Source organism: Suricata suricatta, chromosome 16 (genome assembly GCF_006229205.1).
Source record: "Suricata suricatta isolate VVHF042 chromosome 16, meerkat_22Aug2017_6uvM2_HiC, whole genome shotgun sequence".
Classification (NCBI taxonomy): Eukaryota; Metazoa; Chordata; class Mammalia; order Carnivora; family Herpestidae; genus Suricata; species Suricata suricatta.
In genome coordinates this window covers 40,762,926-40,783,416 of record NC_043715.1, presented here as the reverse complement: position 1 = coordinate 40,783,416, position 20,491 = coordinate 40,762,926, and the positions used below count along the sequence as shown (strand labels likewise).

General features: G+C 39.1%; 1 protein-coding gene and 1 pseudogene across 1 annotated transcript in view; one reads left to right on the top strand and one right to left on the bottom strand.

Moving 5' to 3' along the window:
* Positions 1 to 288: 288 nt before the first annotated feature.
* UBA2 (ubiquitin like modifier activating enzyme 2) overlaps positions 289 to 20,491 on the bottom strand; it is a 36,436-nt gene continuing 16,233 nt past the window's right edge. The window contains exons 9-17 of the mRNA XM_029925056.1: positions 17,462 to 17,561; positions 16,303 to 16,469; positions 14,254 to 14,347; positions 14,054 to 14,166; positions 9,516 to 9,671; positions 8,133 to 8,229; positions 4,346 to 4,451; positions 2,642 to 2,778; positions 289 to 1,152 (exon numbers count right to left, since the gene is read on the bottom strand). Of these exons, the coding sequence (XP_029780916.1) occupies positions 971 to 1,152; positions 2,642 to 2,778; positions 4,346 to 4,451; positions 8,133 to 8,229; positions 9,516 to 9,671; positions 14,054 to 14,166; positions 14,254 to 14,347; positions 16,303 to 16,469; positions 17,462 to 17,561 (1,152 nt within the window). The 3' untranslated portion in view covers positions 289 to 970. The remainder of the gene's footprint in view (positions 1,153 to 2,641; positions 2,779 to 4,345; positions 4,452 to 8,132; positions 8,230 to 9,515; positions 9,672 to 14,053; positions 14,167 to 14,253; positions 14,348 to 16,302; positions 16,470 to 17,461; positions 17,562 to 20,491) is intronic.
* LOC115280272 lies at positions 6,039 to 6,442 on the top strand (annotated as a pseudogene).

The following is a 20,491-nucleotide window of genomic DNA, read 5'->3' as shown; positions in this document are numbered from 1 at the left end:
GGAGAAGGCTCTCCCCTGCTCTGGAACCTCAAAGCCAAGGTTCTGATACTGGGGCTGGGCAAAGATCACTTAAATGAATTCTCAGCAAAAGGGCAGTTATTTACAACCTAAACTTAAAAAGCAACATTGCAATTACAAGTCTTATTTTATAAAGCACTCATCTACGGCAAACCACGGAGATCTTTAACCTTCACATCCATCACGAGTGAGTTTTCAGCAGGGAAGAATCTTGCATGCCTGCAGCAGTATGTAAACCCAACAAGGCAGCAGAAACGTGGACTCTGCAGGCACGTGTAACAAGTATGCAGATGCCATTTATTTGGTCCATAAGTACAGTGTAGTTGTATCTGAGTTCTACAAAACACCGAATATAAATAACCTGAAACTGTAACAACACACAAGAATGGGCTTCTCACAGACATACCAGGCAGTACACGCTGAAAACTTGAGTAAATTAACATTGTTTTACATTAATATACATAGTGCCAGTTAACATTTAAAAACAAGTTTCAATGCATAGCACGTGATACTTCTTTGAATCTGTTTCAGTCAGTTAAGAGTATGAAAATGGTTAGATCTAGGCTAAAAATAATTCTTCTTCTAACCAAAAATAAAGGCATAATATTTATAACCAGGTATCAACTTTACTAAACCACAATATTTTAAAACTGTTAAATGATACCTAAGGGTATTTACATTAAAAAGGCAACATGCATTGTGTTGTTTTCTCATGACTGGTTATGCACACACTTTGTTCAAAGGGCTTTATAACTATAATCCTACTTTCAACACAGCATACCGCAATGCTTCTAATTGTTCTAGCAAAATGAAGGCTTTCAAAGGGAGCAGAATCATCTTCAAGTCACTGGTGTCAATTTTTTCCCTTTGGAACAAAGGACATAACAAATAACCTGGCTCTGCCCAGATGACCTACTGCAGTTCAGAGGGTTCTGTTTAGAGGCATTTCTGTTCAATCTAATGCTATAACATCGTCAAGTTCTTCTGTCTGTTCTGTGCGTGACCTCTTTGCACTAACAGTCTCTTTCTCATCCAATTTCCTCTTGCGACTTCTCTCTTCTTCACTGATGTCAGCATTATTTGAAGGACCTTCTTCATCTGAATCAACTATGAGCACATCATCTTGCTCTTGTGCTTATTTCAGGAAAAAAGGAAAAAATGGTTAAAAGTGTGGGTATTACTAGTGATTCATTAATATTTAATGAAAGTGAAAAGCTGGCATTTCTAATACACACCAAACTTAAGAATGGCTATCCTTAGGGAACCTTCACTTTATATATTATACATTTCTGTACTGTTTTAATACTTTCTGTAACAAGAACCTGTTTGTTTTCTAATCTAAACAAAAAACTATAACAAGCATTATATAACCCGAATTATTAAAGCTCCTTGTTTCTATTTCTCCAACAAAAAAGGGGAGGGTACATATCTTGATACTGGTAGCGGTGGTGAGAATAATAAAACAACAACAACAACAACATATATACAGCACTTACAAGGTGCCAGGAACTGTTCTGAGCACTTTGCATATAACAACTCATTTAATCATCACAACAACCCTATAAAGAAGATAACAATATTATCCGTTTTCTAGAAAAGGAAACTGAGGTACAGAGATTGACTTGCCCAAGGCCACACAATAGCAAGAGATGAGGCCACAATGTAGCCCACACAGTGGGCTCTACAGTGCATGCTCTTGGCCTTACACTACAGTTGGTTTTGTGTACCACCCCCCATCCCACCCCTGCCAAACCAAAGGCAGAGTACCCCCTACCTTACTCATGACTAGAGACTCCCAAACCTCATGGTAAGGGATCAATCAACACATATTTCACTTTATGATTTACAACTACCACAATCCCTTCCTCATAGGAGAATGACAGGCTTTTTCATTCTTGGAAGGGGAAAAAGGTCATAAATCCATGGCTCACAGGTGGGCCATTCTGTAGCTAGTCTCAAGTTCATCTTTAAAATTTTCAGAGAACATGAGAACCAAGAACAACCATATTCCAAAGAACACCAAAAACATGGGATTAAAGAAATGGAAACACAAGTTTAAAAAAGTTAACTTTAGTTTCCTGACTGAAAAATGAAGGGAGGACGGTTGTACGGTGTGAGTAGGTAGTAAACATCCAAATCTGAGCACAGAAAACAACCAACCACTAGCACTGAAAACCAGGGAAACAGAGCCTCTGATGTACTTTACCAAAGTCATACCGGTTCTCAGAAAACTGTGAAATTCTACAATTCAATACTTACCGAGCATCTGTTCACTCAAAATAGTCTGATGCACTGATTTGTTTCCCCTAAATGAAATAGCATACAAAATCCAAAAGTACTACTACTAAGAATGAACTTTGTGCACTAGTAAACTCACTGACACTTGTAGTTTGAAAAACCCACTAACAAAAAATAATAGTTCCTATTTTCCAGAAGAATTTCCCCTGGTTTGCATGGTTCATGCATTCAAAGCTCCATTAAAACAACCAATGCCAAACCAATATACACCCTTAACAGATTTCTATTTCATGGTCAAATTCATAAAATACTCAGTCTGTTTCTATATAATGTCTGGCATGGTGGGGAGTTAACAAACTGCTGGCTGGCGAGGGCCATGACTCACCAGTGGATGTGGAAGGCTGAGCTCCGTCGTCACTGCCATTGGTTATGCTTTTGGCAGCATCTTCAGCCTGTTTGGGCCCCACTTTTTCTGGAGCATCACCAACAACTTCAAATTCAACATCTTTCCCTAGGTCCTCACTGTAAAATAACCACACACTGTAAAACTGGATCCCCATGACCGTTTACCACAGCAAAGGTGTACCAGAGCGACACTGCTCCTCAAAGCTCTTAGTGCATTTACAATGTATGCATCAAATATGCAAATGCTGATTTTCAAAGAGCTAACATTAAAAATAACACTGCACTCAATAACTTTTTGTTGATAATTCAAAACTCCAAGTACCCTACAAGTGCTTAATACCACTGACCCTTCAAATCAGGGAAAAGGTTTTTGTAAAAAATGTTACATAACTTCTACTTCTAGAACAGAAAACGGAGTCCAAAACTTTGTGGCCCAATGTTGCTCTTAGGCATTATTTCTTCAGCTATCAGGTGAAGAGTCTATACACTCTATCCTGATCTTAACCAGAGTAGTTTGGTGTTTAAGGAACAGGGTTACATGGACTCTGGGTCTGCCCCCCAACAAATCTTTACTGGCAGTACCCTGATTTTATAAAGCATTCACAAAAACATGTATGAAAGCTTAATGCATGAAAGTCGAACAAAAGACTTACATGTTATGTTATAAGGGGGGAGGGTTCTGTTCCCAGAGAGCTAAAAAATATGATAAAAAAAAAACCCCTAATTATGTCTCCTCTTTAGACCCCATCTATTTCCATTTTACTGTAGATCTTTTTTTTCTCGTAAATTTGAACACGAGCACACCACTGCCGTCCAATAGTGTCTAACTGAGGCTACAGATCACTCCCTAGCAGAAACTCTCTTTGACTCAATTGTCCAACTTTGTGAAACTTACACTCCTTACTAATAACTCACAGTCAGTCTTCCCTGTCATTTTATGCTTTTTATAAACCAAGTATTTAAAATGTGATATTCTCCAAACAACTACACAAACTGTATTGTTTGCAGAGAGATGGCAATATTGGCAAAAGAATCAGATGCAGGCAGCAATCCTTCACATTTGTTAGATGATGCCCAAAAGTCCTAAGTTGGTGTGCAATTTAGGTGTGTCACTGAGCATTACTTTGACAGGTAAACATACAAAAGTAGAGGACCATCTGTATTTTAACTGTGTTGTACACATGCAAATAGTCTGTAATGCAAGCACTTTGAAGTTTTTTTTTTATAAAGTGGGCAGAATATTTAAAAAACAAATTGTGATTCAAAAATCTATATAGGATTTTCATTATTTTGTTATTGTTAGAGATCACAAAAATTTGGTTTTATAAGGGAAATATGTCTTCCTTTCTTCTAATCTAATGAATCTTTAAAATGGTTGAAATTTTTATTTTAGTTCAATTATCAGAATGAACTCACCTCTGTTTATAATTATTCAAATGGCTGGATTTCTATCTTTTATAGGTCTTTGTGAGCACAGTTACCCACGAACATTTTCGCCTGTCTGCTTCAGAACTCCCTTAAGCTCTCTGTAGGTCAAGTCTTCAGGGAACTTAGTGGACAACTCAAGCAAACATACTGTGTGGTTTCAAGTACACAGCAGGGCTTAAGGGTAAGAAAACACCTTTTTCTTCACTTTTTAAATACTCAAATAATTTCTTACATTTAACATATTAATAGTTCCCACCTATGAAGGATGTTGATCAATAGAGTGTAGTCCTGAAGGAAATCGTCTGCTTGAAGCCGGCTCCCATTTCTAATTCCAAATTCTGACAGCTTTTTATGATTGTTAGCTAAGAAATTGGAAAGGAATTTAGATATTAAAGTTGTATTTCCACGGAACAGTCACATTACTTTACAAAAGGTTAAACCCCCTCTGTAAGTTTAATGGTGTCACCTCCTCAAGTTCGCATGCTGAAGCTCTGACCCCAGCACCTCAGAATGGGAGAGGTTTTTTTTTTTTTTAAGGTGATTAAGTTATAATGAGGCCGTCATGGTGGGCATAATCCAGTATTTTTCTAAGAAGCCAAGGAGACAGACCTCAAGAGAAAGTGAACTTGTGGACATTTTGATCTTTCGACCTAGAATTGCCAGAATTATGAGAAAATAAATTTCTGTTACTCAAGACACCCTGTGTATTTTGGAATGGTGGTCCTCGCAAACTAATTCACTAAAATATTAGACACACAGAAATTCAGCCCTGAATGAAAGCTCAACTACTAAAACTGCTTCAAAAAAAACCAAACTGTGAGAAATTCTAACAACATTCTCCCATTGAAACCGAATTAATCTGCAATCCTGAAAAAGCCAACGATAACTTTTAGAGTTGTTCAAAATAGGAGCGCCTGGGTGGCTCAGTCGGTTAAGTGTCCAACTTTGGCTCAGGTCATGATCTCACGGTTCACGGGTTCGAGCTCCACATCGGGCTCTGTGCTGACAGTTTGGAAGCCTGGGGCCTGTTTTGGATTCTATGTCTCCTTCTCGCTCTGCCCCTCCCTTGCTTGTGCTCTGTCTCTCTCTCTCTCAAAAATAAACAAACATTAAAAAAGATTGTTCAGGGGCACCTGGGTGGCTCAGTCAGTTAAGCGTCCAGCTTCGGCTCAAGTCAGGTCTCACGGTTCGTGGGTTCAAGCCCCGCATCGGGCTCTGTGCTGACAGCTCAGAGCCTGGAGCCTGCTTCAGATTCTGTGTCTCCCTCTCTCTCTGACCCTCCCCTGCTCGCACTGTCTCTCTCGGTCTCTCAAAAATAAATAAAAAGCATTAAAAAAAATTTTTTTTTAAATTGTTCAAGATATATTCTACTTGCAAAGAGGTTATCTAAAACAACTTCAACAAACTACTTTTCGGCAAATTTTACAGAAACATGAGAAAACTCTTGATTTGAATGGATTTTCCATTTTTCAACACAAATTTTCAACATTTCTCAACGATGAGCCAGTGGGGCCTCCCAAAAATAATCACTCTAGTTTTAGCTTCCACATGTAATTTTTGCTTCATGCAGCATAGTGCCTAGCACAACACCCACTAGCATTCAATAAATGTTTGATGTATGGAATAAAAACACTCCAATGAAGAACAATTCCTCCAACCAAACTTTTTGTTACCACCTCTTCCTACATATTGTTGGGTCTTTCTGCCTTAATTATTCTTTCTCTCCTGAATGTTCAAATGCTCTTCTCTCTTGACATACACCAGCACTCAAGTATCATTTACAAAACTGCTTTCTCACTTTGCTCCCAACTTAAACCCTCTCCTAGCAAGAGAGTGCACTTTATTGAATAGTGAGAGACACAGACTATATAGAACCTGTTGACCTATACAGTGCCTGGCACATACTAAGTAAACTGTATTTTAAATTCTAGTTATCTTCTTCTGGGGACGGCATCTGCAGGCCTTCAGGATGGTCCAACGTTTGACATACCGTCGTAGGCTGTCCTACAACACAGCCTCTAACAAAACTAGGCTGTCCCGAATTCCGGGTAACAGAATCGTTTACCTTTATACTAAGAAGGTTGGGAAAGCACCAAACTCTGCCTGTGGCGTGTGCCCAGGCCGACTTCGAGGAGTTCGTGCTGTAAGACCTAAAGTTCTTATGAGGTTGTCTAAAATGAAAAAGCACGTCAGCAGGTGGTTCCATGTGTGCTAAGTGTGTTCGTGACAGGATCAAGCGTGCTTTCCTGATTGAGGAGCAGAAAATCGTGAAAGTGTTGAAGGCACAAGCACAGAGTCAGAAAGCTAAATAAATGAAGCTTTTTTGAGTAATAAAAAACATCAAAGGCTAAAAAATAAATAAATAAATAAATTCTAGTTATCACTGAATGTGTGTAATTTTCTATATACTCTAATAATCTTTTTCTTTGTTGGTTATTATTTAGTTGCTTATAAAGAAACTGCTTAGAAAGGATCCCCTCTCTTCTTGACCTTGAAACCCAGAAACTAATGATTATTTTTTTAAGACCGTGAGTGAGCATGCAGGGGAGGGAGTGAGAGAAAAGAAGAGAAAGGGAAAAAAAGAATCTTTTTTTTTTTTTGAGAGAGAAAGAGAGAGTTCAAGCAGGGAAGGGACAGAGAGAAAGGGGGCTAGAGGATCCCATGTGTGCTGACAGCAGTGAGCCCAATGTGGGGCTCCAACTTGTGATCAAGATCAATTAACCGACGGAGGCACCCAGGTTGGGGGAGAGAGAGAGAGGGAGAAAGAAAGAGGGGGACAGAGAGAGAGAGAGAGAGAGAGAGAGAGAGAGAGAGAGAGAGAGAGAGAGAGAGAGAGAATGAATCTTAATCAGGCTTTGTGCTCAGTGTAGAGACCAAGGTGAAGCTCGATCCCAGAACCCTGCCTAGGTTCATGACCTGAGCTGAAATCAAGAGTCATGTGCCCAACTGAGTCACCCAGGCACCACACTACTAACAATTTCTAATTCTTTTACATTTTTTTGAAAGTAAACTCTATATCCAATGTGGGGCCCCAACTCATGACCCCAAAATCAAGAGTTGTAATACTGACTAAGCCAGCACGGAGCCCCTACAGATTACTTACTTTAACTTTTTAAACTACCTGGAACGCCTTCAGATAATGGTAGCTCCTATCCAGGCTTCCATCCTCACGTCCTTTTATGTATTTCCCACTTACTACAAACTCCTCCGATCCAACAAAAATAGTATATGGTGCATCTATCCGGTCAAATAACATCACCTCCAAAGCCAGAGTCCCGCCAACTATATTTCCTCACCTGGCCCATAAACTCTGACTGCAAATCTCAACTCTTTCCTCTGCTTATGCCTCAGTAAACAACCCTCACTGTCTTCAGTTTTTTCTCCCTAACTGGCCCCCTACTTCCTCTTTCACATGCTTAACTCCTCTCCTGCAGATTATGCTAGAAGGTAAACATTCTCTGCTTATAAACCCTGGTGGGAGCAGGTCACTGGGAGAGGAGGATGACAGATACATGTCACATGTTCTACCACACAAAGCCCTCAACTGCCAAACCCACAGCACCCTACTTTCCAGTGAAACAAGTAATTGGCCATTCTGAAAGCCTTTTATGTTGTTTCACAAGATCACATGTTTTGTAGAGGCTGTTGATTCTGCCCAAATGCAGACATTCCCTTCTCTGCCAGAGGGCATTAACTTCTTTAAGAACTGGTCCGGGAGTCTTTTCTCCTGTGACTCTTCCCCTTCACAAGGCTTCCTACCTTGTATGCTCTCTTCCTATAGTTATTTCTTAGATTGTAGTAAATCTGCTTGTTGACCATCTTTCCTCTCCCTCCAGGCTGTAAAGTACTTCAAGACAGGGACTTACTCATTCTTGAATTATAAACACAGGCAATACCTATAATACAGGCCTCTAAACATATTTGAATAAATGTTCCCACCCTCAGAAGCACATGTATTTTGCTATGTGTGCTACTGAGAAGGACCAGTTTTAAGCCACTCAGATTCCCAAACGAGGAGAGTGAATAAATGCAATGTATAATACCTTCTGTCTCTCCCTCTTCCGAAGATATTAGGATTGTTCCTTTCCCATCTTCAATTTGGACATCTGGTGCTACCATAGCAAATTTTTCTTTCACAATCTAGAAGACAAAAAAGTTTGAAATATTGATATATACAGTTAAAGACCGTTAAAAAAACATTTTCCCCCATACTTTCCCCTTCCATTGGAAAGGGGGCAAGTTGTTCTTTAAGATACCCCAGGGCGTGAAAAAGCACTGGAAATTCACCCACTTACTCCATGCCCATGCTGCCTACCTTCTACTACCATGTTTGACCACTGATAACGTTCAGCTAAAACTCCAAGTGGGAGACTGCAAACTCCTGACTGCCTTTTTGTATTCCCTACAGATTAGATACCGAGCTAGACATTTGACCTATTTCATCTTAGTCTCTAAACCAATCCTGTAGTGGAAGACGTTCTGTAGATGGAAAATTTATTATAAGATAGATTCTTGGATAGTCTTCCTCTTCCCAAGTTCCAGGTCACTTTAAATTCCAAGATGGATCAAGAGTGATAATAATCTGTGAAATCCTAGATGCTCTAAGAAGTAACAGGTGAAGCGCACCTGGGTGGTTCAGTTAGTTAAGCGTCTCACTCTTGATTTCGGCTCGTCAGATCTCATCACGGTTCGCTGACAGTGTGGAGCCTGCTTGGAATACTCTCTCTCCCTTTCTCTGTCCCTCCCCAACTCACTCAATGCTCTCTCAAAATAAACATTAAAAAAAAAAAAATAACAGGAGAATTCTCTAAAGATCATATTACCCTACAAATAGTGAACTTACCTTTAAGCTCAAGAATGAGTACATACCAACTACAATTATTTCTAAGGAAGCAGCTGCTGGCCAGTATACCAAATCCCGCTGCTTCTCTATCAAAACAGAAGCTCAAGTCAATCTGCCCTATGTAAGCAATTCTGGGAGACAGGCTATTCCCTCTCAAGCAGCCTGGGCCTCAAAGGTCTATGCCCCCACCCCCCGTCATGTAATATGAAACATGAGTCCATTTAAGGATGCCACCGGTCTGTCAGAAGACATTTTACACACTATCTGGGAATAGGGTCTCTTGCTTGCCAAGAAACTGTCGCCTCTGTACAACCTGTGGTGCATATTCCATCCAAATTCATCTATTCCTTTCTGGGATGAGGCACATATTCTGGAACCACAGACCAAAAACGTAACAGGAACCCAGACAATAAAGTAACCTAGAATATCAGAGCAACGCACTTCAGCAGTCAGAGCCTTTCAGAGTAATTATGTGGTTTTGTTATTACACTAAAACTATAAAGCAGAAGGGGCCTAGGTTTTCTGGTTTTTAGGAAAGGAAAAGAAACAAACCTTGTGGAAGATTACCAGCCCACACACTTACCTTATCCTGCAATGTGAGAACAGTCACTTTGTGCACATTCAGCCGAACAGTCACCTCTGGCTTGCTGGCACAGACGTAACAGTTAGGGTTGGGAGGATCCAGTGCACAAGGCACCAGAAGCTTCTTTCTTGGGTTGGGTTGTTTATTCAAAAAAATCTTTGGAGGAGAAAAAAATACGAGCAGAAACCAGAAATCTTACATTTTTATATACCATACAATTTGAAGCCTACGGTCTTGTTTACTGCACAGCCAATAAAAAATGACTTAAAAAGGGGTGCCTGCATGCATCTGATTCTTGATTTTGGCTCAGATCATGATCCCATGGTTTGTGAATTCGAGCTCTGTATCGGGCTCTGCACTGACAGTGGAATCTGCTTGGGACTGGTACTCTCTCTGGCCCCATCCTCTGCTCTGCATGCGAGCTCTCAAAATAAACTTAAAAAAAAAAAAAAAGACTTAAATATTCCTTCCCTTCTAGATAGAAGAAAACATAAGGAAAATCATGGCCTTTTTAAGAGCCTGATTTTTCTTTTGACTTTCTTTACCAATTAGCTACCATGTGAAAGGCTGTGCTTACTGAAAAGAAATCTTGAAGATTCTAAACTATTCTGCAAACTAACTTAGCAAAAGTAAGGGCCTAGCTGTACTCATCTCTGATATCATTAAATCAATTTTTGGATGTCTTCCTAGTGAATTATTCTTATCCGTTTTAAGCCGACCTCTCAATAATAAAGAGCAATACGCTAATTTCTCCAAATTATGGTAACATTTCCACAGATGCATAGAACCAATATACCGCTTTTCTTTTCAAGTTGTCTTTGATGACTACAACATTAACATTTCATGATAAATGAAAAAAATGATGTACTTCAGGCAATATTAGTCCTTATTTACGATTTCCGAGCATACAAACAAAAAAATCAGCCAACGAGAAACTTAAAAATCGCACTGGATAAAAAAATTGCACTGGAATTTAAAAAGGTCCCAACTAAGGGACACGTAGGTGGCTCAGTTGGTTAAGTGCCTGACTCTTGATTTCAGCTCATGATCTCCTGATTCATGAGATCAAGTCCTGCATCAGGCTCTTGCTGACAGCGCGGAGCCTGCTTGAGATGTTCACGTGCACAATCTCTCGCTCTCAAAAAAAAAAAAAAAAAAAAAAGGGGGGGTGCAAAAAAGCTCCAACCTCAACCTCATTATAATACAAAGATCAGCAAACAGTAGCAAGATCAATACAAAGGTCAGAAGAACACTGAAAGCAAATATACAAATTCTTGTTTCGTCATGACCTATGTTAAGTGTGGCACCAGCTAAGATTAATTTTAAAGAGGGACCTCACAGATTCCCCAAGCTTAAAGTTTACTGTGGGGTGCCTGGCTGGCTTAGTTGGAAGAGCATGTGGCTCTTGATCTTGGGGTTGTGAGTCTGAGCCCTATGTTGGGTATAGAGATTACAGAAGAGGAGGAGGAAGACAAGACGAGACAACCAGGAGGACAATGACGAAGAGGAAGAAGTAAATCCTGTGAGAGGAAGTAAGTACTGCGAGGAGGGCTCCTGGAGCAAAGGTGCTGATAGCAGTTTGTCATTGGATCGGCAGGGTAAGAGGCAGGGCTCAGTGGGGAGAACAGATTGGTTTGATCTTAGGCTTCCCCAGGAAGGTGACTGTGCTAAGGGAAATTGACAGTAACAAAAACAACTGGTAATCCTATTAATGCCCAGGCTAACAGTATTATTCCATCTTAAAATTCACTTATAAATGTGAACCAAAAATTCCAGACATTAGCATCATTAACCCGATAGAGAAAGAGCTGAGTAACAAAGAAATGAGGATGTCACAGGAAAGAGTAGACATTTTAAATAAATTCAACAATTAATCAGTCCCTCAAAGGGATGCATACTGTAGCCACAGGACGAACTCAGGCTGCTACAAGGTAGAAATCAAAAATGAAGTTCTTAGAAATTAAATATAGGACAATCAAAAAAAAATTAAACCAAATCAAGATAGCACACTGGCAACAATTCTACATCTCTTCACCCAGAAATTGCATGGAAACAAAAAGGTATTTTAAGACTGAATCAATAATAACACTGGAAAGTATGAGCACCATTGTAGAGTAGGTAGTTTTTCAGAAATTCCTAAAACTTGGGGCATTCAAGTCGATTTTGGCTCAGGTCATGATCTCGTGATTCATGAGTTCAAGCCCTACATCAGGCTCGCACTGACAGTGCGAAGTCTGCTTAGGATTTCTCCTTCCCTCTCTCTCTGTCCATGCCCTGCTTGCACTCTCTCTCTCCCAAAATTAATAACCATTAAAAATACATATATATATCTATTTTGAAATTCCTAAAAATAAAATGGTCTTTTCATTTTTTTTTTAAATGTTTTATTTTTATTTTTGATACAGAGAGAGACAGAGCATGAGGGGGGGAGGGTCAGAGAGAAGGAGACACAGAACCGGAAGCAGGCTCCAGGCTCTGAGCTAGCTCTCAGCACAGAGCCTGACGTGGGGCTCGAACCCACGAACGTGAGATCTGACCTGGGCCGAAGTCAGAGGCTTAACCGACTGAGCCACCCAGGCGCCCCTGGTCTTTTCATTTCAACATCATTATAGTAAAAAGGAGACTCTAAATGAGCAAAAGTATTGACTACAAGTATTTTTAGCAAGTTTCTTAAATCACTAAGCTGGTAAGAATCCAAATCATCTTCAGGCAAACTCAATAAAGTGAAAGCAGGAATCCAAAGAAAGTGAAAGCAAGAATCCAAAGAGAACATCCAACTGGCTTTAGTTTTAAAAGATAAATCTAGTCCATCCCTCATGCATGTAGGAACTCTTTAACAGAAAACTCCCATAAAGCAAGGACCTGGAAGAGGAGGTGAGTGAAGGAGGAGAAAAATATCTTTCCCACAAAAACAGCAAGAAAAATAATCATGACCTTGTTGCTTAGGGGAGCAGGACAATCTCTTCCTTCATGTTTCATTACAATAAGACAGGACTCAGGCAGATTTGCAACCTGGATAAAGGAGCTGAAAAACTAAAGCTGAGAATTTAAAAGTAGTCCTGGATTGGCAGGATGCCAGGTACCCAGATATAAACAAACACAAATCCTCTCTGAAGTACACCATCAATAAGCTGTTAACAATTGTCAGACACAATTTTAACAATCACTAATATAATTAAAAACAAAACAAAACACAAATCAGGGGCGCCTGGGTGGCTCAGTCGGTTAAGCATCCAGCTTCGGCTCAGGTCATGATCTCATGGTTTGTGAATTCAAGCCCCATGTCGGGCTCTGTGCTGACAGCTAGCTCAGAGCCTGGAGCCTGTTTCAGATTCTATTATCTCCCTCTCTCTCTGACTCTTTCCAGCTCATGCTGTGGCTCTCTCTCAAAAATAAATAAAGAAGTAAACATTAAAAATAAATGAATAAAAATTAAATCAAAACACAAATCATACACCACACAAGCCAACAAAATACTCAAGAATTTTGAGATCTAGCAAAATGGACAGCAGATTCATTCATAAATATTACAGACACCATCAAAGAACATAAAGTAGGTTTAAAACAGAAAAGGAGATTGAAAAACATGAACAAAAAACAAAAACATCAACGAAGGAGAGGACTAGAAAATGACAAAACAAAATTCAAAAGCCATAGAGAGGGGCACCTGGGTGGCTCAGTCAGTTAAGTGTCCGACTTCAGCTCAGGTCATGATCTTACGGTTCGTGGGTTCGAGCCCCGTGTCGAGCTCTGTGCTGACAGCTCAGAGCCTGGAGCCTGCTTTGGATTCTGTGTCTCCCTCTCTCTCTGCCCCTCCCCTGCTTACACTGTCTCTCTCTCTCAAATAAATTTAAAAAACATTAAAAAAATTAAAAAAAAAATCATAGAGAACTCTTAGAATTGAAAAAATTTTATTAAGAACATACAATGAGTCCCTCTAAGAATTCAGTAAAACTCTAGAACTGTCAGAAGTAAACTAGCTTCTAAATTAAAATAAGAGGGGCGCCTGCCTGGCTCAGTAGGTTAAGCGCCCTCCTTAGCTCAGGTCACGATTGGCTTGGGCCCCGCACCGGGCTCTGTGCCGACAGCTACCTCAGAGCCTGGAACCTACCTGTGTCTCCACCAACCACCCCTGAACCTTCCCTGCTCGTGCTCTCAAAAATAAATTTAAAAAATTAAAATATTTTAAAATAAAAACAAGAGAAGCAAATATATTTTCCTTTTTACTGTAATTTCCAGGAAGCTTAAAAATGAGCTAATAAGATTACTACTAGAACAGTGGTTTTTCCACTGCTTTAATCAATTTTATTGTTTTAATTTTTTAAATTGTCTGTTTAATATGCTTTTTAGAAGTTACTTTTTTCCCTCTAATATATAAGGTGCTATTAAAAAGAGGGGTCCCTGGCTGGCTCAGTTGGTAGAGCATGGGGCTCTGGATCTTGGGATTGGGAGTTCAAGCCCCACACTGGATGCAGAGATTACTTCGGGGGGAAAAAAAAAAAAGAGGTTGAATAAATAATGCAAATAGAAATACTCACCGTTCTACACTGGTCTATTTTTCCTGATAAAATCTTCAATCCTTCCAATACTATTAACCCAGCAATCACTGCATTAGTAGTGGCGATAGCAGGAATAATGTTCCCTGCCATTGCTGAAAAACAAAGATCAATATGTTTAACTGTCAGAAAAGAATAATTTAGAATTTTAGGTGATACAATTGAAATACAAAACAACTTACATTTTATGTCAAATCTGCTCTTCATATTCATACTGAAAATATGCATCCTGAGGTTTGCAGCAGAGGTGACAAAATCCATTGCAGATGGGTCATCCTGCCAATGATTTAAACAATTTAACAAGTCTTCCCACAGATTTACTAATTTGGTTAGTATCACCTTAAAAATAGTACTCTCACATGTAACACCATAGACAGTCAACTAGAACAAGAGATGGCCTTGCAGGAGAAGCCAGTCCCATAAGCCTTATAGTAGCATGGAGAATGGATGAGTTGGGTGTGGGCAGCGTCTCTTTATCAACTCCTTGGATTCATGGATGTAGCCTGACAAGAATGCAAAGAGGAGCCTGGGGAGCTCAGTGGGCTGAGTCCAACTCCTCATTTTGGCTCAGGTCATGATCTCCCAGTTCGTGGGATCATTAATATAGCAGGCTCACAATTAGTGCAGAACCTGCTTGGGATTCTCTCTGTCCCTCCCCCTGCTCACTAGCTCTCTTTCTCGCTCAATAAATAAAGAAATATTTAAAAAGGAAAGAATGCCAAGACCCAAAAGGCCTCTAGGAACTCAGTACCACTTAAATGAGTGCAGCGGAGACTAAGCATATAGACCAGAACACCAATTCCACTCACTGACGATGGCAACACTTTCCCAGGTGCACCAGTCAGTAATGGAAGTTTGTTTGACAATAGACTACAGGCAAAGAGATGAAGGCTTTTTAGAGAAAACGGTTTCATTAAAAACTCAAACATCTGGACTACACTTCTTGGTTTTCCCTCTCCAAATTCCCTTCATATAAACCACTCTCTTATATTTGCTGTTTCTTTTCACATTTGGCAATACAACAAAGGTTTCCCTTTGATAATTTATATTCTTCCTAAGAATTTATCTTAGTCTCTTAAGATTTCAGCAAAAATTGTTGCTCCACTGAGAACATACTATCCTAGCCTATAATTCAGAAGCACTAAAGTAGAGAAGAAAAAGCACTGAGGGGATAGGAGTTCTCTACACACTACCTACCTGGCTGGCTAACCTCAGGCAAATGAAACTCCTTAACTATTAGGGAAAATTATAGAAATATTTCAGAAGGTTGTGATGAGGAATAAGCATGAATATTTAACAGTGCCCAACACAGTGTACACAGGGACTTCCCTAGGCAATTCCCATTAGGTGCAGATTTCCATCAGAGGGTAATAACTACCAGTTTCACAGTTCCATTGTCTAGCCCTGCACACAGATGAAAACTACCCAAATCACTATTATCATCATTAACAATGAAAATATGTATTTAATAATCTTTATACAACATAAACCCAAAAGAATGTTTGCAAGAATCCCAAAAATATAAACTTAGCTTCAGTTTAAATGTCTAATTCAACCCAAGTTTCAAACTTTACACGAATTATCATCTTAGTAAAACTAACCAAACTTTTCCTTTACTTTACAACTCATGGCAAATCTCTACCATCACAGAAACATAAAAACTTTATCACAGATAAATCACTTGTAGACACAGAAAACACTGATTAGAATTAAAATTAATTCATCAAATTTCAAAATGACATCTAACCATAAAATACTATTAAATATTATTTTAACTTCTAAGGATAATTACATTTAATTTTTGTATTTAGAGGTCTCAGACCTTAAACTATTTCAACAGAAAGGCAATTTTATTACTTTTTAGGCTCATGGGCTATGGTCTCCAAAAGGATGTTATGAACTCTATTAACCTATCTGTATTACAAAAGAAAATTTTTTAAGTCAGTGAAACATTTTTCTCCAGTAAATTCACATTCGTTCTCCAGTCGACATAATTATAAACCACAAACCCATTATCAGAACCTAAAAATCAAGTTTTATACTATTTGAATTCACGTACAGAAAATTCGTAGTTCAGTGTAGTAATCAGAGATGAAAACATCCAAGCAAAATCAATATTATGTTCTTAAATTCAGGTAGGGTAAAGGTTATCCAAAAAATTACTAGTTTCTTGTTACACTTCGTGAACTAAAATAAGTGATACAGAATTGCCACATATTTTCAAAACGTACCTTGTCCCATATGAGCTCAGCTCCATCCCCCTTTTCTGCTAAATTAACTCTCAAAGTCTCAATGCTCTTTGAAAAAAGACGTGCATAGCTCTTTACATCTAGAACCTGCTGGTCTTTCAGACCTAACTGGGGTTCATTTTGTTGATCTGATGCATTGGTTTCTTCTCCTAAGGGAAAAAAATTAGAAATTTCACTATTAAACATCATGTGTTTGTTTTATTTAACAACTTAATGCCTGACCAATGAGAAAATCAGTAGGAAACAAATTCCATTAAAATAATTATCAGGAAAGCTACAAATATTTGTGCAAGGAAAGTACTAATACTGAGATGGGAAAGTTGCAAGATGGTCTCAGAACCCCACTGGGTTACTGAGGAATTCAAAGATATGCCTAGCACACAGTTAGCACTCAGTAAGTGGAAGCTATCAGAACCGTACTTGAATTTAGTCCGTAAAATCAAATATTCATTACTGTGGAGAACAGCTGACACCCCAAATCTCCTGGGACTCTAAGTTTCAGTGTGCTTACCACTGCTATGTAATATAATTCAGGTAAGACCAGACACAAGGTGTAGAAGAGGCGGTGGAATAAGGAAGTAGCCACCACTACAACAGTTTTTTTCACATTTAAAATTACAAATACATCCCTACATTAAATCTTAAAGAGATATTCACACCAAGGTACAAAGATATATGTATACTTAGCACAACACTTTATTTCAGGGAAAATATGAAACAAATAAAGGTTAACCAAGGGATGAGTAAAACAGGGGGCACTAGTTAAATAATACTGACCGGAAAGAGCAGTATGAATCTAAGAATAGTATAATTCCATTTATTTAAGTACGTACACAAGTGCCCTTTGTTTCTATGCACAGAGCAGAACTATAAAAACATTCCCTAAATGTTAATAGTGGATATTTCTCTAGGTGATAAGATTTCCAGCTATCTCCCTTCATCATAAAACTGTTTGAATTTCTTACAATGAAATTCTAGGCATTTAAATATTTCAGGCAAGAGAATTTCCAATTTCGGTATTCCAGAAACTGAAAATTTTAAGTTTATTTATTTAAGTAATCTCTACACCTAACATGGGATCAAGAGCCACATGCTCTTCAAACTGAGCCAGACAGGGTGCCCTCTAAAATATATTCTTTACCTTGACTTTGTACTTCAGCCCAGTCCAATGGAACAGGGGGTTTCCTTTTCCGCCACAGCTTGTCCATTGTTAACAGATACCGGATATCATCTTTAAAAAGCTTAAAAATAAACAAATAAAAGAATAAATAAATCCCACAAATCCTATAGCCCCCTCTGCTGATAAAATATAACATTATCATTGCTGACGTATTATACATGTAACACCATAAAACATTCTGATTTAAAATCATGCCCTATACCAATAGATCAACATTTTCCAAAAGATAAGAAAACCACAAAACTTTCTTTTTAAATTTTTTTAATGTTTTATTTATTTTTTTTATACAGAGAGAGACAGAGCATGAGAGGGGGAGGGGCAGAGAGAGGAGGAGACACAGAACCCGAAGCAGGCTCCAGGCTCTGAGCTAGCTGTCAGCACAGAGCCTGACACGGGGCTCGAACCCATGAATGTGAGATCTGACCTGAGCCGAAGTCGGAGGCTTAACTGATTGAGCCACCCAGGCGGCCCCCTGCTTGCCTTTAGAATCACTTGTCCTTACTCTGGTATTCCATAAGAATCTAACCCCTACGCAACCCACCTGCTTCCCACTTCATCTATCTGAGAATGGCATCCTGTTCATTGTGCTGCCCAGCAGGAAACCAGTTATCATTCCTGTTCTTCCCTGTGCCTCACCTGAAACATTCTAAGTCCTGTGGAATCTACTTTTTCTCCCCACTAAACTGAGAACACAGATGGGTTGTACTTCAGATCTAGCTTGCACAACCCCAGAAGGCACCTTCCCATACTAACTACAACAGAAGTCATCAGGTCCTAGAGTGCATGGCATACTGGCTGTACCCTCATAGTGACCTTGTAGAGTACATTTTAATGGGTTTCCATTGCCTTGGCAAAACATCCTTGTCATAACCTAGGAAGTCCTGCCTGATCTAGCCTTGGCTTATGTTTCCAGCCCTCTTCCCGCTTTCCCCTTTAATAGGAACTATTTCAGTTTTTCAACATGACGCTTTCCTTGTATATGTAGTATTCTTATCTCCATCCCTATTCTTTAAAGTCTTGGGTTGAAATATCACTTCCTCTGGAAAACCTCTTTTGAACCCTCATACTAAATCTAACAACGTTAACCTACATATTATTTAAGTCTACTTATTATTAAAGGGTTCCAATACATCTGAACTTAGTATCACAACATTTTGAATACATTACGTGTTCAATGTTTAACTATGAGTTACCTACAAAGAGCTGGGGCCCTATTTTCTGTCTGGTTCACCACTCTATCTCCTGTCAGAGTGGTGACTGGCACATAGCAGATGCTTAGTTACCTACTAAACAGACTGGAGATGTGCTTCCGATTATGTTGGCATTCAACTATTGCTCAAACTGAATGGAAACAGATATGCAGGCAGACACTAGTTTGGAGAATATTGTCATTATCCATAATAAAGTACATTTTAACCACAATGAAAATCCATTTTCCAAAGAAAAGGCTGTAATGAGGAAATAAATGCAACAGGCTTAAGAGTCAACCAGGAGCACCTGGGTGGCTCGGTCAGTTAAGTATCCAACTCTTGATTTTAGCTCAGATCATGAGCTCAGAGTTCATGTGTTTGAGCCCTGCGTCTAGCTCCACACTGACAGTGCAGTCTGCTTGGGATTCTCTCCCTCCCTCTCCCACACTTATGCGCTTAGGTCTCTCAAAATAAATAAACTTAAAAAAAAAAAAAAAGCTCAACCTATGACATCTCTTGCACTGAGGAAAAGAGAGGAAATATAAACCCAGGAGAGTAGTAGGTCATGTGTTTAGGACAGAAGGACCTGTGCAAGTTGGAAAGCAGACAGAAAGCTCTAGGAAAGATCAGGATGTAGGGAAGAGAGAAAACACGAAGACTAAGAGGAGAAATTAAATTGGCAGATTACAGTGATAAAGAAAAATTTTAGAAGCAAGAAAAAAGACAGTAACTTACAAGGAAAACTCCATAAGGCTACCAGATTTTTCAGCAGAAACTTTGCAAGCCTTAGAAGGGAATGACATGATGATATACTTAAGTAGCTAAATGGGAAAAACCTGCAGCCAAGAATACTCTAAGAAGGCTCAGTCAGGATAGAAGGAGAGATCAAAAGTGTCCCAGACAAACAAAAACTAAAAAAGTTCATGACCACTAAATCAGCTCTGTAAGAAACAGTAAAAGGGACTCTGAATGGGAGAGATCAAAAGTGACAGAGTGAAAGTAGAAAACACAAATCCAGTAAAAAATGAGTATTTCTAGAGAAAGTCACAGAACTCACACAAAATAAAAGGTATAAAATATATATCTAAAAGTTGTAGAGAAGTGGCATAAAGAACGGGTTTAAACTTATGGGGCGCCTGGGTGGCTCAGTCTGTTAAGCCTCTGACTTCGGCTCAGGTCAGATCTCACATTCGTGGGTTCGAGCCCCACATCAGGCTCTGTGCTGACAGCTAGCTCAGAGCCTGGAGCCTGCTTCTGGTTCTGTGTCTCCTCTCTCTGCCCTTCCCCCTCTCATGCTCTGTCTCTCTCTGTATCAAAAATAAATAAAACATTAAAAAAAATAAATAAATAAACTTAAACCACCAACTTCAACAGACTGCTATGTGCAGAAGAAGATATATACACACCTAGTGGTAACCATAATATATCAAGACTAATAACATGAGACAAAAAAGGATCAGAGAAAATCTTCAGGAACAACCACAAAAAAATGAGAAACACACTTGGTGGAACGAACAGCAGGATAGAAGCAGCAGAGGAACAAATTAGTAACCTAAAAGAGTAATGAAAAGTAATCAAGCTGAACAAAAGAGAAAAAAGAATTATGCAAAATGAAAACAGACGTAGGATACTGAGCGACTCCATCAAACATAATAATATTTGTGTTACAGGAGTCCCAGAAGAAGAGAAGAGAGAAAAGGGGGCAGAAAATGTATCTGAAGAAATAATAGTTCCCTAATCTGGTGAAGGAAACAGATATTCAGATCCAGGGAAGACAAAAGAAAAGTTATTAAGACTAAGG